Genomic DNA, 14,223 nt, shown 5'->3' on the forward strand with positions numbered 1-14,223 from the left:
CATGAAACTCTCAGTACTAAGTTTTAATAAACCTTCTTTCCTGTTTGAGGAAAACAGAACTACATTTTATGTTCTGGCAATGCTGAAAATGACCATCACCAAAACAAATCAAAAGCAGTATCGCTTTGCCAAAAGACAAACAGCTTTTTAAACTAATGACTCAAATAGTGTTTTGTGTGTTCATGAAGTGCTAATTTCAAGTAGCTCTTTTCTTGGTGTTTCTCCAAGTCTATTTAGAGAAATGACAGAAAAATATCGGTTGTTATTTCAGTGTTATAAATTGAGTTTTAAAAAAGTATTCCTCAGGTTTTAGTGGTTAAAGATAAAGCAGAGCAATAGTAACAAGGCCGGGAACAAAGAATTTACCTGATTTTCTGCTCCATTTCTTCTAAGGACTCTTTCTTCACTATTTCAAGCTCCTGCTGATGTTCTTTCCGCAAAGCACGTAAGTCTTTTTGAAGATTATTCACTTCCTTGCGTAGTTTTTGTTTCTCCCTTTCAGTCTCTTCCAGTTTAGTCTGCAAGTCCTTCTGCTGGTTCTGCATATCATCTAGTACCTTCTGCAGCTCCAAACCTGACTTTCCCTTCTCTGCAGCATTTTCCTCAAAAGCTTTCAGACTATCATTTCTTTCATCCAACTGCTGCTGTAAACTTTTTAGCTTTTCTTCGTATCTCAAACGCACATCTTCCACCTCAATCTTATGCACTTCATTTTCCTTCACTAGATTATTTTCCAACTCTTTGATCTTCTGTTCCAAAGACTGACTGCCTGCCTCCTTTTCCTGCAGTTTTTTCTGGAAATCTCCAACTACTTTCTCCATATCAAGACATTTCTGTTCTTTAGATTTTAATTCTTCTCTACTGCTTGCTAAATCGCCACCACAACGAGCATGCTCATCTGCTAACAATGAGTATTTCTTGGTCTGCTCCTCAAGTTCTTTCCTGAGGCTTTCCGTCCTACTTTGCTCCTCCTGATGGCTCTTCTCAATGCATTCCAGTCTTTTAAGGAGTTCTTCCTGTTTGTTTTGCAGTTCTACGCGAGAGTCAATACTCTTTTGTTGTTCCTTTTCATACTTCTCCAGCAATCCATCTTTTTCAGTTAAGTCCTTGTGTAATATGTGTATTTTCTCTTCATATGTCTGTTTAACACTCTCAAGCATGTTGTTTTTATCTTGTTCTACAGCAGCTTTTACACTCTCTACTTTCTGCAGCATTTCTTTCTCTAATGCTGTGGGATCTTTCGTTGACTTAATTGTTAATTCTAAGGACTCAATTTTGGCATCTCTCTCCTGCACCTTTTGCTCCAATTCTCTTAACTGATTTTCTTTCTCCTGCTTAAATTGCTTTTCTTTTTCGTCCATCTGAGACATCAATTGCCTTTTAATAGAACCAATTTTTTGCTCTGCCTTCTTTTTCAGATCTGCCAGCTTAGTGCTGTTCTCTGCATTCAGTTTCTCTTCTAATTCTTTCAGTTCTTCCTCTTTGCTTTTAAGTATTGCTGACTTCATTTGATCAAACTCCCTCTCCTTCGATTCAAATTCAGCTTTCAGTGAACCTATTTGCTTCTCAAGTTGAAACACCTTTTCTTCAGCTTCCTTATATCTATTGTCCTTTTCAAAAGCCACCTTCTCTGCTTGCTGGAGTTGCCAAGCTATCTCTTGTTGCTCCGTGTCTTTTTGTTCATTATACTTTTTAAGTTCCTCCCTCAAAGAATCATTTTCTGAAGCCTTCTGAGCAATGTGTTCTTCTAGCTCAGTGATTCTTGCTGCTTGGTGTTTTATCTTTGCAGTTAACTCACTTTCTTGCTTTCCCCTTCTGTTCTGCTTTTGTTCCAATTCACTTCTTAAACTATCGATATTCTTGCTTAGTTTAGCTAGCTGCTCCTTCAATTTATTGAGCTCTTCATCTTTTTTATTGGCTTCAATATTGCTTAACTCAAGTTTGCTCTGCAGATCTTTAATAGTGTCATGATTTTGGGTAAACTTGGTTTGTGCTTTCGTTTTCCACTCCGACAGCTTGGCCGTGCACTGATCTACCTGGTCAAGAGCCAATGCTTTTTCCTGACCCAGCACCTCAACTCTGGATGATAACTCCTGTACCTGGTTTAACAACTGCAACCGATCCTCTTGATGCTGCTTGGTTAACAGAGACATGGCTGCTTCCTTCTCTGTTAAACTTACTGTGCTTTCCAGTCTAACATTAAGGTCATTAATTGTTTTGTTGAGAGCAGAGATCTCAGATTCTTTTTCCTGGAGTTCCTCCCTCATTGAAGTGACAGCATTGATATTTTCAGACAACTCTTTCTTCAGTTGTGTAATGCAAGTTTCTTTTTCTGATGCTGCTTGCTGCTGATGCCCTCCCTCTTTCTGCAATTGCTCCTTTTCTGTCAAAAGTCCCTCAATGTCAGTTCTCAGGGACATAATTAAATTGTCCTTCTCTTGCAGCTGTTGCATTGACTTCTGCAATGAAGTATTTGCAGCAGAATGATGCTCTGATACTTCTTTAAGTTGAGCTTCTAGTTGAGGAATCTTATTCATTTTAATTAACACTGCTTCTTTAACTTTTGCAGTTCGGCGCTCGCAATCTGCAAGTTTGCATTTTACCAGGCCAATTTTTTCACTACATTTATCAATTAATTCACTGCTTTTTGTTTGCAATAAGGCTTCAGCTTTCTTCCAATAAGCATCCATCTGGGCTGCAAGTTCTCCTGTCTGCCTCTTAAGCTCAGTTTCTTTTAGCTGAATTGCCTCTATTTTTTTCTCATAGTTTTCATGATCTTTATACAGAGAAGACTGCATTGTTTGGAGTTTCTCTTCAAGGGCTTTCAGGCTATCAGCCAGCTCGGTAATTCTGGCTTTATCCTCTTCTTCAACTGCTTTTTGTTTATTGAGCTGCTCCTCAAGTCCTGACCGCTCTTTCAGGGACTGATTAAGATCACCCTCCAATTTTTTCAACTGCGTTTTCAGGTCACTTTCCTTATCTGACAAAGCACCCACCTCAGACACTGACTGCCTTAGTTGTTCTTGCAATTCCTTCAGGGACTCTTCCCTTTTCACCTGTTCTTCCTTCAGCTGGGTTATTTCTGTTCTGGAGTTCTCCTCCCCAGCACTGAAGGTCGCAAGCTTCTGTTTTAGGTCTCCAACTTCCTGCTCTTTCTCTTGCAGTTCCATATCATGTTTTTCCTGGAGCTCTTCAACCTGCTGGTTGAGTTTTTTTTCCCAACTCTGGGCAATTTCTTCCAACTCCCTCCTATGAGCCTCAGCAAGGGTCGCAAGTTGCTCTTTCTGATTAGATTCCAGTTTTGACACGGCATCATTGATTCCAGCTGAGCTGGCATGTGCCATTTCCAACATTTTAGCATTGAACTCACTCTCTTTCTGACTGAACTCCAACTGCTTGTTTTCAAGCTCCTTTTTTAGTTTGGCCTCTTGTTCAGCAAGTTTATTTTTGAAAGTTTCCTGCATATCTTTGGACTTCTGTTTAATTTTCTCCATTTTATTCTCCTGACGTTTCAGTTTACTTTCATATTCTCCTTGTATAGCACCTATTCTATCCTCCGTGCCTAACAGTTTCTGTTTAAGCTCTTCCACTTGCTTGTCCTGTAACTTCTTCATGTGTTCAATTTCCTTTTCCTTCTCAGTTAGACTTCTCTTCGTCTCATCAGCCTCTCTTTGTAGATCCTTCAGCTGACATTCATACTGTTGTGTTAGAGAGGTTAACTTTTGTGTGTTTTCATTGCTTTGCTCTTGCAAATGCTGCTTCAGGTCATGTACCTGAGAGATGTATGCCTCTAACTCATTCTTGACTTCATTAGACTGAGACTGATTTTTTTCTAGCTGCTCACTAAGTTGCAATTTTTCACCTTCAAGATCTGCCAGCTTCTGCTGCAGCTTTGCTAATTCCTCTTCATAAGTCTTTGCTTGCTCATTAGAAGTGCTCTGATGTGACTCTGAAAGCTCCTCTAGCTTTGCAGACACTCGGACAAGTTCGGCTTCGGATCTTTCTGCAGATTCCTTTAGTTTCTGTTCATGTGCTTTTAGTTCCTCTAGATGTCTGTCTTTCTCCTCCAATGATTGCTTGAGTTTGTTGAGTTCCTCTTTGAGTACCTTCTCAACACCTTTAATAGACATTTCATGCTCTTTTAACATCATTTCCACCTGTTCATTGTGCCGTTTCCTCTCTTCTTCCAACCTCCCTTCCAATTCTTGCTTTGCCTCACACACTTTACTATTCAGTTCTGAGAGCTCTTGTTCTAAATCATGACGTATTTTTAGTGCTTCTGACAGCTCAGAAGACAGTGCTTCTAGTTCTGTTTGTTTCACATCAAGTTTTTCCAATGTCTTTTCATTCATCTCTTCTATGTGTGCACGGAAAACAGTTTCTTTCTCTTTCAAAATTGTATCTATCTCTTGTTCTTGTTTCTCTCTCATTTTTTCTATTTCAGCTACTTGTTGTTGCTTTAAGATTTGAATTTTTTCAGTCCACATCTTTTCCTGCTGCTGTTTCATGTTCTCCATTTCTTTCTGGTGCTTTTCAACCATTTCATTAATTTCCTTATTGTGCTGCTCTTTTTCAGACTTCATCAGAGTACTTAATTCCTCCGATTGCTTATTGTCATCTTGAGAATACTTTGCAAGTGAGCTTTCCAGTTCAAGAATCCTCTGTTAGCAAACACAGTTTTAAAATAATATGAATATTCAAAAGGTAACATTTTGATTACATTTTTAATAATAATTCACTAGGTTCACATAACTACAAGTCATTTATTTCATTATTTTTGGTGAATGTCAACTTTTAATATAAGGCTTTCATTCAATTTATTCTCAACTTTGCTTCATTATTGTGAGTTAGTTATTTAGTAAAAGATTTTTCTATTTCACTGCAGTGAAGATACACAAAATAGAAAATCGGGAAGAATTAACTACTTCCAATAAAGTAATTCATATTATATTTACAAGAGATGCGTTCACATTTTCATACTAAAATACCAATACATAGGATGAAAGACACTGGGAGACTACACAAGTATCATTGAGCTTTGCACATTATATGTATCTTAATTTTACCTCTCAGGGAAATGCTGCTGTAAAGTTAAAACACATATACAGGCAAAACTTCCAAACTAACATTTGGAAGCGGTGGAACACAGTGCAAACATGCATTAGCAGATAATACAACCTCACCCATTACAGAAAGCAAAGGACTCTTCAAAAATTTAAGCAAATTTTTTACTATCTTGTATAACATACATAAAGATTATGTATGAATACAAACTCATATCCCAAGGCAAGATAGAAACTGAGTATATTTCTATACTTTGCCATCTGATTTTGTAAAAAAGTAGGGCCTGCAGCATACCATTGCAATACATTAAATTTTTGTCACTACAGTGAAATTAAAGCAACCTAATCACAATAAATTCGTAATTTTTGCAAATCTGTCACAGTTAAATATATATTGAAGAGCATTCTTGTGAACATTTACCCTTTCAGAATGTTTACTCACAGTTCTACAAGTCTCTACTTCTTGATGCATCATCTGAACCTTCTTGTCACACTCTGACTGTATTGCTTTCTTCTGCAGCTCTAATTCTTCCAAGGCTAAGGATTCTTGTTGCTCTTGTTCTTGAAGGGTTTTCAAACACTCACTTTGATTTTTTTCCTGTATCAAAAATTATGATTAAACCAATAAACTACAGTCATACACCTTCAAAACTAGTATAACATGATACTTACAAACCAGTTAACAGTTTTACACTAACAGTTAATGGTCATACTCTAATAACCTGTAATTTCTCTGCACAAAGTTTCTACTTCATCTGTGAGAACAAAATTGTTATAAATCATTTCCATTTTCTCTTCTTGGGAATTATTTGTTTTCTACTTTTCTTTGTGTGAAAAATGTCATGCAATCCATCCTTTCCCTTTGTTTTGTTTGACACCACTGAGATTAACACCTTAGAGAAAAAAAGGCCTGTCCTCACTTGATTCCACTGCTAATGTATTTTTAAGCTTCTATTTCTTATAATTAAAAAAAATAACCTGAGAAACACGAAGAAAAACATAGTCAGAAAGGGACTGTCAAAGTCCCTCAAGTCTCAGTCACACACCATTGTGGAGGAGCACAAAAGAGAATCCACTATTTCTCAGGAAAAATTACATGATGCTCTAAGGTGGATTAAAGCTTATGAAAAAGAGCAAAGAATCCAAATCATACCTCCCAGCCTGACCTAGAAGAAAATTCTTTTCCAAGGTCAAACACTGTGAATAGTCAACTCTGTTCATGTAACACAACACAACCTGACACAGTGATACTGACAGTTTTCAGAGAACAGCCTCATTCTTTGTACCTCTTACTCTAGCTGCTGTGGCTAATTGCCAATGATCCAGAGGAAGAAATGAAAAAAAACCCAAAAACTGAGTCTAACAAACAGAGTTTTCAACATAAGAAGTCTTTCCCACAAGATGCAGCTGTTAGTGAGAAGTGATAGTGATTCATTATCATTATTCAGTCTGGATCACTGCAGCTGCTTCCCTTTCATTGGACATCTCTGAGCTCTTTGACCTCCGGAGAACACTCGTATCTTTGAGTGCAGAAAGACTCTTACTGCAGAACAGGATCAGATTAAGACTTCCAGTCCCACCTCACATTTGCAGAGATGTCTTTCTACACGTTTTAGGAATACTTACAAGAGCTGCCTTCATCCTCTCCTGGAATGCCTTTTCTTGGGCCTGTAATCTCTCATTTAGCTCCTGTTCTTTGGTAGCCAACTCTTTTTTATGGAAGTTTTCTAGTTCAGCAACACGCTCCTCTGAAGACTTCTGTGAATCAAAACCAGAAATAAATTTGTCAAAATTTATTTTGAAAATAAATAAATTTCTTTGTATTATTTCTTGATTTGAACCACTTTGTATTATTTCTTAAGAAATGCAGTGCAATAGAGAGAGGAAACCAGAACCACCTCTTTGCTCCCTTTAAGTAAGTAATAAACATTTAAAGTGCTTAATATTAAGCCCCAACAGTTCTTATTTTCAAGCTTGAAATTATCCATCTTCCTTCTCAAGTCTTTCACAGTTCTACTATAAGAAACACCACATTTTCTAAAGACTCTTCTACAAAGATGAACTTATTTTTTTAAATTTCAGTTCAAATATGATACTAAATTGGAAAAAAAGACTTCATTCCATAGCTTTCCCTGTATTCTTGTTATTTCATGAGCCAGAACATGAAGTGGTGACACTTACCTACAACCTACATAACATGCTTTAAGGATAAAGTGATGCAAGTCAGTCATTCCCCTAAAGCATCAGTGTGTTCTCTCAGAGAAACTAATAACACAAACGTCAAGACAAGAACTGCAATTTAAAGGTGTTCAAATTTACAGCTGGGCAAGGCATGTACAGTCCTCCTATGATTCCTGCCTGAATACTCCAGATGAAGCAAATATAAGCAATTCTGAGCTACCAAAAAGTTTGGCAATACATTCTTAAACGTTTAACCATATGGGGTTAAGATAATAATGATGAGTTTTCTATTTTGGTTAAGTAAATCTTTAATCCTACAAATTATTTTTATAGAATTTATTAAATATAAATATATATTAAATACTTATTAATAAAAATATAAGATATAACTAAGTATATACTAATATATTTTACAATTATAGTTTAATTGTAATTGAATTATTAGATTAAGAGCCAATAATTCAAGGTGAGTTTCAGAGTTTACCTTCATAATCTCAACCACCTCTTGTTTCACTCTGGTTAACTCCCGTTGAAGATTTACCCTCTCTTCCTCACTTGCCTTTTCTACAGCTTTAATTTTTTCATCCATTTCTGCCTGCAATTTTTTCCGGGCTTCCTCTGTCTTTTGGGCAATACTCAGAGCCCTCTCAAGTTCTTCAAAAGCTGCAAAGAAAATAAAAAAAGCATATGATAGCTGAGAAATATCTGTCCCTTGACAGAAGAACAAATTACTCCATAACTGTAAATTATACACAGAAGAATGAACTTAGGAATCCATCAAGAACACACATGGGTTTATTATCTAGAAAGTGAACTGACAAACGGCTGTGAATGTCTTCCAATACATTCTGTAGTTTCTATTTCTTCCCTAAAATCACTGTAAAATACATAAACCACATAAATAAACTATAGCTCCTCTTCTATCTATATGTGCTGAGTAACTTGGAAGAAGAGAAAATAAGCTGCATGAAGAAAAGGCAATTAACAATTTGCTCTTCCACTAAACCAGCAGACATAAGCATAAACCAGGAATGACTGCTATGCAAGTCAGTTTTTATTGAATCGTGAAAGAGTTCTTCCTGAGCAGAACACTGAAGTATAATACCAGGCACTTTATTTATCTCAGAGTTGTTCATTTCAAACTGTACAACCTAGATAATCTTCTCTTTAAACTACGGGTTTGGTGGAGTCCCTACAAACAGTTTTGCTAATGTCATTATTTCATTATTTGCATTTAATGTGAACTACTATCAAAGCAACTCAGAGACAGTGGAAAAATGCCTGTGTATTATGATATATAATTTTGCAGATAAAACTGAAGAACAAAAATACTACGGTTTCCTCTCAGAAAACTTGAATATCTAGAAGAAGTTTCAAAAGAACTCTCAAGCTGCAGTGATGGAATTTATTCATATTTGCATAAGGTGCATAAGTTTGCTGAAGCATTTTAATATACAAATTGGAAGCAGTAATTCCACAGCTTCTTCCCATGCTAAGGAGCATTCTAACATACTTACACTCTTCATAGATGATCATTTAGATATGAAAGGGAAGCAATACATTCTTGTGTTCTGAACTGTATTATTATTCAATACCAGTATCTGAGTTTCTCACTCAACTGTTGCCGGAATCAGTACAGAATTACACAAGACTAGAATTTGATCACTCTTATGGAAACTCTTCTCCTGAATAGGAACGTGGAAAAACCCTGCTGCATATCAAAGAAAAATTCAGAATTTGAGTAGTCTACTATTGGTTTATTTTTTTTTTGCATAAAAGAACTTTGGCAAAACACCTCTGTAAAATACACAATTGTGGTGCCAATATCAAGACTGTAATTTATCAGAGGACCAAAAACTTACAAGTATATTCTTCTATTATGCCCTATTATGAATACTATTCTGGGAGCAGACAGAACAAAACAATCTTTGAAGTGTAATTTAGTATGCTAAGCTTTCTTTCACTTAATTCTACCCCCAAGAGAAAATCATAGACATACACATCAATAGTTTCCTTGATTCACCACTACTTAGCAGTAACTATCTATAATAACATTCAGGCATGAATTTGGAAAGTGAAGAATAATTTCCATTCCACGTCTTCTGATAACATTTAAAACTGAAGCTTTTAACTACAATCTGTATTTCTGAGGCAATGCTGCAAATATGTTTTCAAGTAATCTAATTTACAGAATTGCATCCACTCAAATTCCAACCTCATCCAGAATTTTCTTCTGTTTTCTGAGGAAGCCTTTCTCTGACTACTCATAGCAACTATCATGGTTTAGGACAAATCATGGTTGTTATTGACTCTGGCAATAGAAAAGCACATCATAGTATCCACTTTTTCACTCCTGGTTGTATATAAGTACTAAAAGTCATTACAAAAACATGAAGAGCACTAGAGATTATTTCAAGCAGGAAAGCAGTCTAAAACATAACGCAAGCATGCACCAGGCTTATAGCTCCTTACTTTCCAAGCACAGTTCTTCACAGTCCCCATCAAGGCACTTGCCACCTGGGACTCACACGACCTGAGTCCTCCCCTCCTGCCAACAGGGACAACTCTGTTATGAGCCCAGCCTGTGCAACTGCATTTAGAGAACGGTACTGACTTCCCTGATGCTCCTCTCAGCCCTAACAAAAGCCCACACAGCCAGCAAAACTGGCTAAGTCCTTCAGTACTACAGCACCATAAATGGCTTAAAAAGCCAAACAACCCTACAGACCGAGTACAGCTTGGAAATAAAGCCTGTGAGTAAAAGATTAAGTTATTTCAGTTTTCCATATGTTTTCTGATTCTTGTTCTAAGCAACATATACTTAATTTTTATTCAAGAATCCCGTTACTTCTGCAAAAGGAAACAGAATGCATTTGGCATAGCCCAGGAATCCACCAAAGAGAAGATCCAAGTTCACACTAGGATTGACTACGGATATGTAATAGCTGAGCAACATGCAGTACGACAGCTGCACCACTATAATCACAAGCAGGATGCCAATACAAAAGCTACACAAAAGCTGATGGATAAAACGCCAAGGGGGTATGAAAGCACAAAGAAGCAACACTTCATAGAAACACACTTTGCTCTCTAAAAGTTAAATTATATGCATCTCAGGCACTTCTAGCACTTAAGCAAAACAGAACATTTTTATTCAAAGTAGTTCATTCTAGTGTAGCATGACAGGACTGAGTTTCAAAGCAGCAGAAGGTCAACTATCATTATGTACGCACAACATGGTCTAAATTATCATGATTCTTCTTATTATTTTTAATTTATGGGAGATTTTAATTCTACTGTGGATAAAAGCCTGAAGTAAAAGTCCATGGCTTTATCCAAATGCATTTATTTTGAATGAAAAGAGTAAAGGCACTGCCTGTGTTCCTCCCAGCAAGCAATGCTACTGTTGAAGGAAGATATTTAACCAAAGCACTGGGTCAGTGAAGTCTCACAAAGGCACAGTGGCAAATCAGAACCAGTAACAAGCACACCAACAGAGTCTCAGGAGAGCCTTGTAAAGTCCCATTCATGTGACCAAAATGGAAACCTTCCTGTGCAAGATATAAATTACACAAAAAGAGCCTGAGCAGAGTTTAAGAATCACAGAACCACAGAATCAGTGAGACTGGAAAAGACCTTTAAGATCACCAAGTCCAACCGTTCCCCAGCACTGCCAAGGCTACCATGGCAATGAGGGCCTCATCTACATGGTGTGTGAACACTTCCAGGGATGGTGACTCCAGCACTGCCCTGGGCAGCCTGTTCCAGTGCCTGAGCACCATTTGGGGAAGGAATTGTTCCTCATCTCCATCTAAACCTCCCCTGGTGCAGCTTGAGGCCATTTCGTCTTGTCCTATATCTTGTTCCTTGGGAGCAGAGAGCAGCCCCCTCCTGGCTCCATCCTCCTGTCAGGTAGCTGTAGAGGGCAATAACATCCCCCCTGAGCCTTCTCTTCTCCAGACTAAACCCTCAGCCCTTCCTCATCACACCTGTGTGCCAGGTCCTGTACCAGCTCTGTTGCCTTTCTCTGGCCCTGCTCCAGCACCTCAAAGTCTCTTGTAGTGAGGGACCCAGAACTGATACAGGATTCAAAATGTGGCCTCACCAGTTCCCAGTACAGGGGGATCAGACTGCCCCAGTAATGCAAAGTTGCAGAACTGATTTTTATAAAGCATGTGCTGCTTGACATACACTACTCAAAGTACCGATCTCAAATCCCTTCACATCTTGCCTCTCCTACTCAGTGTAACACCAGTCCTTATTGCAAAGACTTCTTGCTTACTCTCTGGAGAAGCAAAACGTGTTATCTTCAACTATGGTGCCATCTACTGCTAAAAATTGTGAGGAAAGCACAAAACAGGATGGCAAAGGAAGGATTTACACATTTCATTACTGAAAGCTGGGAACAGGCATCTTGTCAGGAGTGTGAAAAAGAAAGGTTGAAATTCATTCCCTATAGCTGATTTGTGCACTTAGGCAGGCTTTTAAATGCACAGTCCAAGTTTTTTGTTTCTCTGTAGAAAGGTGCCCAGCATATGTTAATTAAGCTTGCAAAAGAAACATTGCCTACAAATAGCAAAGTAAAGCAAGATGAATTTCTTTCTAAAGACTTTTTCGTTTCCTCTATAGACTACAAGTCAATCTGCATTCCGAGAAGTCAGAAAGCACTTATGCCAAATAGTCTTAGGAGAAACCAACTTCAGTTTATCAGTAAATTTACAAATACTATAGATAGCTTTGTTAAAGTAAAATGTAAATAATCTATGTACACTGCACAGCGTTAAAATTCAGCTGAGTTACTTCAAATAAAAGTGCCTGAGAAGCAAAGAATTTACTTTTTAGAGCCCGGTTCAAGCACCCAATGTGTGATGTAAGAAAAGAGAGCCCTTACCCCAGTCCTGTTCATACAAGGCTTGGGAAAGGCACCATGATTCACTTATTGGCATGTGTGGATGCACAAAAACAAGATGCTCTGTGAGATTTCAACATAATGTACCTCTAACCACAAAGAAAATGAATTTCAACTGGGGAGACCAAGTTACAGTTTACACAACACACACAAAATAAGCGTAAGTATCTTTCCACTATTTCAGTGCACAAAGATGCAGTAACATTGAATCAAACACTGCAGCATTTCACTAAAGTCACTAAGTTACAAAGAAAAAAAGCCAGACATGTAACTATGGGCAAGTTAAAAACATGAAATGGAAAAAATATACCACTTTTTAGCTTACAATATAGCACTATGAAAGGAAATCAAGCGTACTATTTTTCCATAACTTAAATAACATTCCTACAAATACAATATTCCATGAAGTCAATCCTCACTAAATCATGACATGGAAAAAGAGAAGTCTAAAATTTAAAGGCAACTCACATTAACTGGCCAAGAAACAGAACTTTAAACACACTGACCTCAAATAGATGAAACTGAATTCTTAAAACTGGTACAACTCAAAGGCTGTGACCTAGCAGAAATTCCAGGCTCTCTCAATGTTGACAGTGGTCTTCTCAAATGCCTGAATGATTTAGTTCAAGTGTATTGAGCTACACTTCCATTACACATCACAACGTTTTTGGCACATGTAAAGCCAAGGAAGTAATAGGAAAACCTAATAAAGGCCACCTCAAAATTTTGCTTATCTTTGAGGCAGTATGAGCTAATTTTCCAAGGATTCTAACATTTATATATGCATGCTTAATAGAGTACACAAATACAATTGAAAGTGAAGTGGATGCTTATGCACCATAAAAATTAACAGAAGTACTTTATATTTTTATTTAAGAGAGAGCATATTTAACAGACAAATCTCTCCATAGAAAAGTGCAGTGTACTCAACACATTAGTTGTAAGTAAAATTACTTCTCACTACCACCATTCAGTTCTCCAGGTATCCAGAGCATCATCTGTTACCTATTTTCAGCTTCTGGGTATGCTAACCTGAGGAAATCACTGTATTAACCAGAGCATGTAGATATTAGCTCACAATTAAGAGGTTTCCACTGCATCAAAAAAATGCAGTGTTTCAAACAACTATGACAATAACTTTGTATCTACAAATTTATTAAAATATTCTTTTTTTTATTATGAATAGAAACTTCCTGGTTTCCAAGAACTGAACAAAATCCAACTCCTTCAGGACTGACTTACTGTTGAAATATGCATTTCCAGAGTTAAAAGACACATGCACCCTGAAAAAGGTAGAAGAGGAGGACACCTAATCAAAATGTTTGTTACTCGCACAAGCTATCCCGGATGTTCAAGCTGCTTTTCTGTATTACAGCAGAATGATCTACCCAAACTAATCTTTAGAACTGGAAGGCTTGATCTAAATCCTGTGAACTGTATTGTTTGACTTTCTCATCACATTTTAGAGAAAGTAAATATGCGTAATCTTTTAAGTCAACTAACTGCATCTGAGCTTTTGCCAAAAGAGTTAACTCCGTGATACACCTATGAGAGGAAACTGAATTTTATTAATTTTGAAACAGACAGTGCAAAACAATTTCACTGTTTAAAAACAAAGGTGGAGAGGATTGACCTTTCAACTTCATTTCAAGAAAAAGGAGAACTCCAAGCACAAATAATTAGATTTTACCTAATTTCCATCAAAAGCAAACTACAGCATGTAATAGTTGCACAGTCACTGGGTTCTAAGCCTGAAGAGAAAGGAATCATCACTGCTGTTTTACTAAAGAGAAATCAGAAATGTTTCTGCTACAATTATTGAAAGAAAATACTTATGGTTGTAGAACATGCTCCTGTTTCTACACCTTCCCAAGTTCTCACACACTCCCTGCTACGTTTTCTATGTAAAATAGTGGTGGCATTACAATGATAACTTGTAGATAGTTGCAAATTTCCCTCCTGAAGTCACACGAGGAAAAATTCTCTCAATCTTTTCTCCTGCCAATGGGAAGGTAAAGCTGCCCTTCAGGAGTTTCCTTCCTAACTCCACTTGAATAACAGAGACAAACC

The 14,223-nt window shown here is 37.2% G+C and overlaps 1 protein-coding gene across 4 annotated transcripts in view; it reads right to left on the reverse strand.

The window, feature by feature from the left end:
• Positions 1-14,223, reverse strand: part of GOLGA4 (golgin A4) — a 54,982-nt gene that overhangs the window by 13,775 nt on the left and 26,984 nt on the right. For all 4 annotated transcript variants that reach the window (XM_034060988.1, XM_031047149.2, XM_034060983.1 and 1 more), the window contains 4 exons: positions 7,729-7,907; positions 6,690-6,821; positions 5,506-5,661; positions 367-4,661 (listed from right to left, as the gene is read on the reverse strand). In XM_034060988.1, coding sequence (XP_033916879.1) covers positions 367-4,661; positions 5,506-5,661; positions 6,690-6,821; positions 7,729-7,907 — 4,762 coding nt within the window. The remainder of the gene's footprint in view (positions 1-366; positions 4,662-5,505; positions 5,662-6,689; positions 6,822-7,728; positions 7,908-14,223) is intronic.

Source organism: Melopsittacus undulatus, chromosome 1, assembly GCF_012275295.1.
Source record: "Melopsittacus undulatus isolate bMelUnd1 chromosome 1, bMelUnd1.mat.Z, whole genome shotgun sequence".
Taxonomy (NCBI): Eukaryota; Metazoa; Chordata; class Aves; order Psittaciformes; family Psittaculidae; genus Melopsittacus; species Melopsittacus undulatus.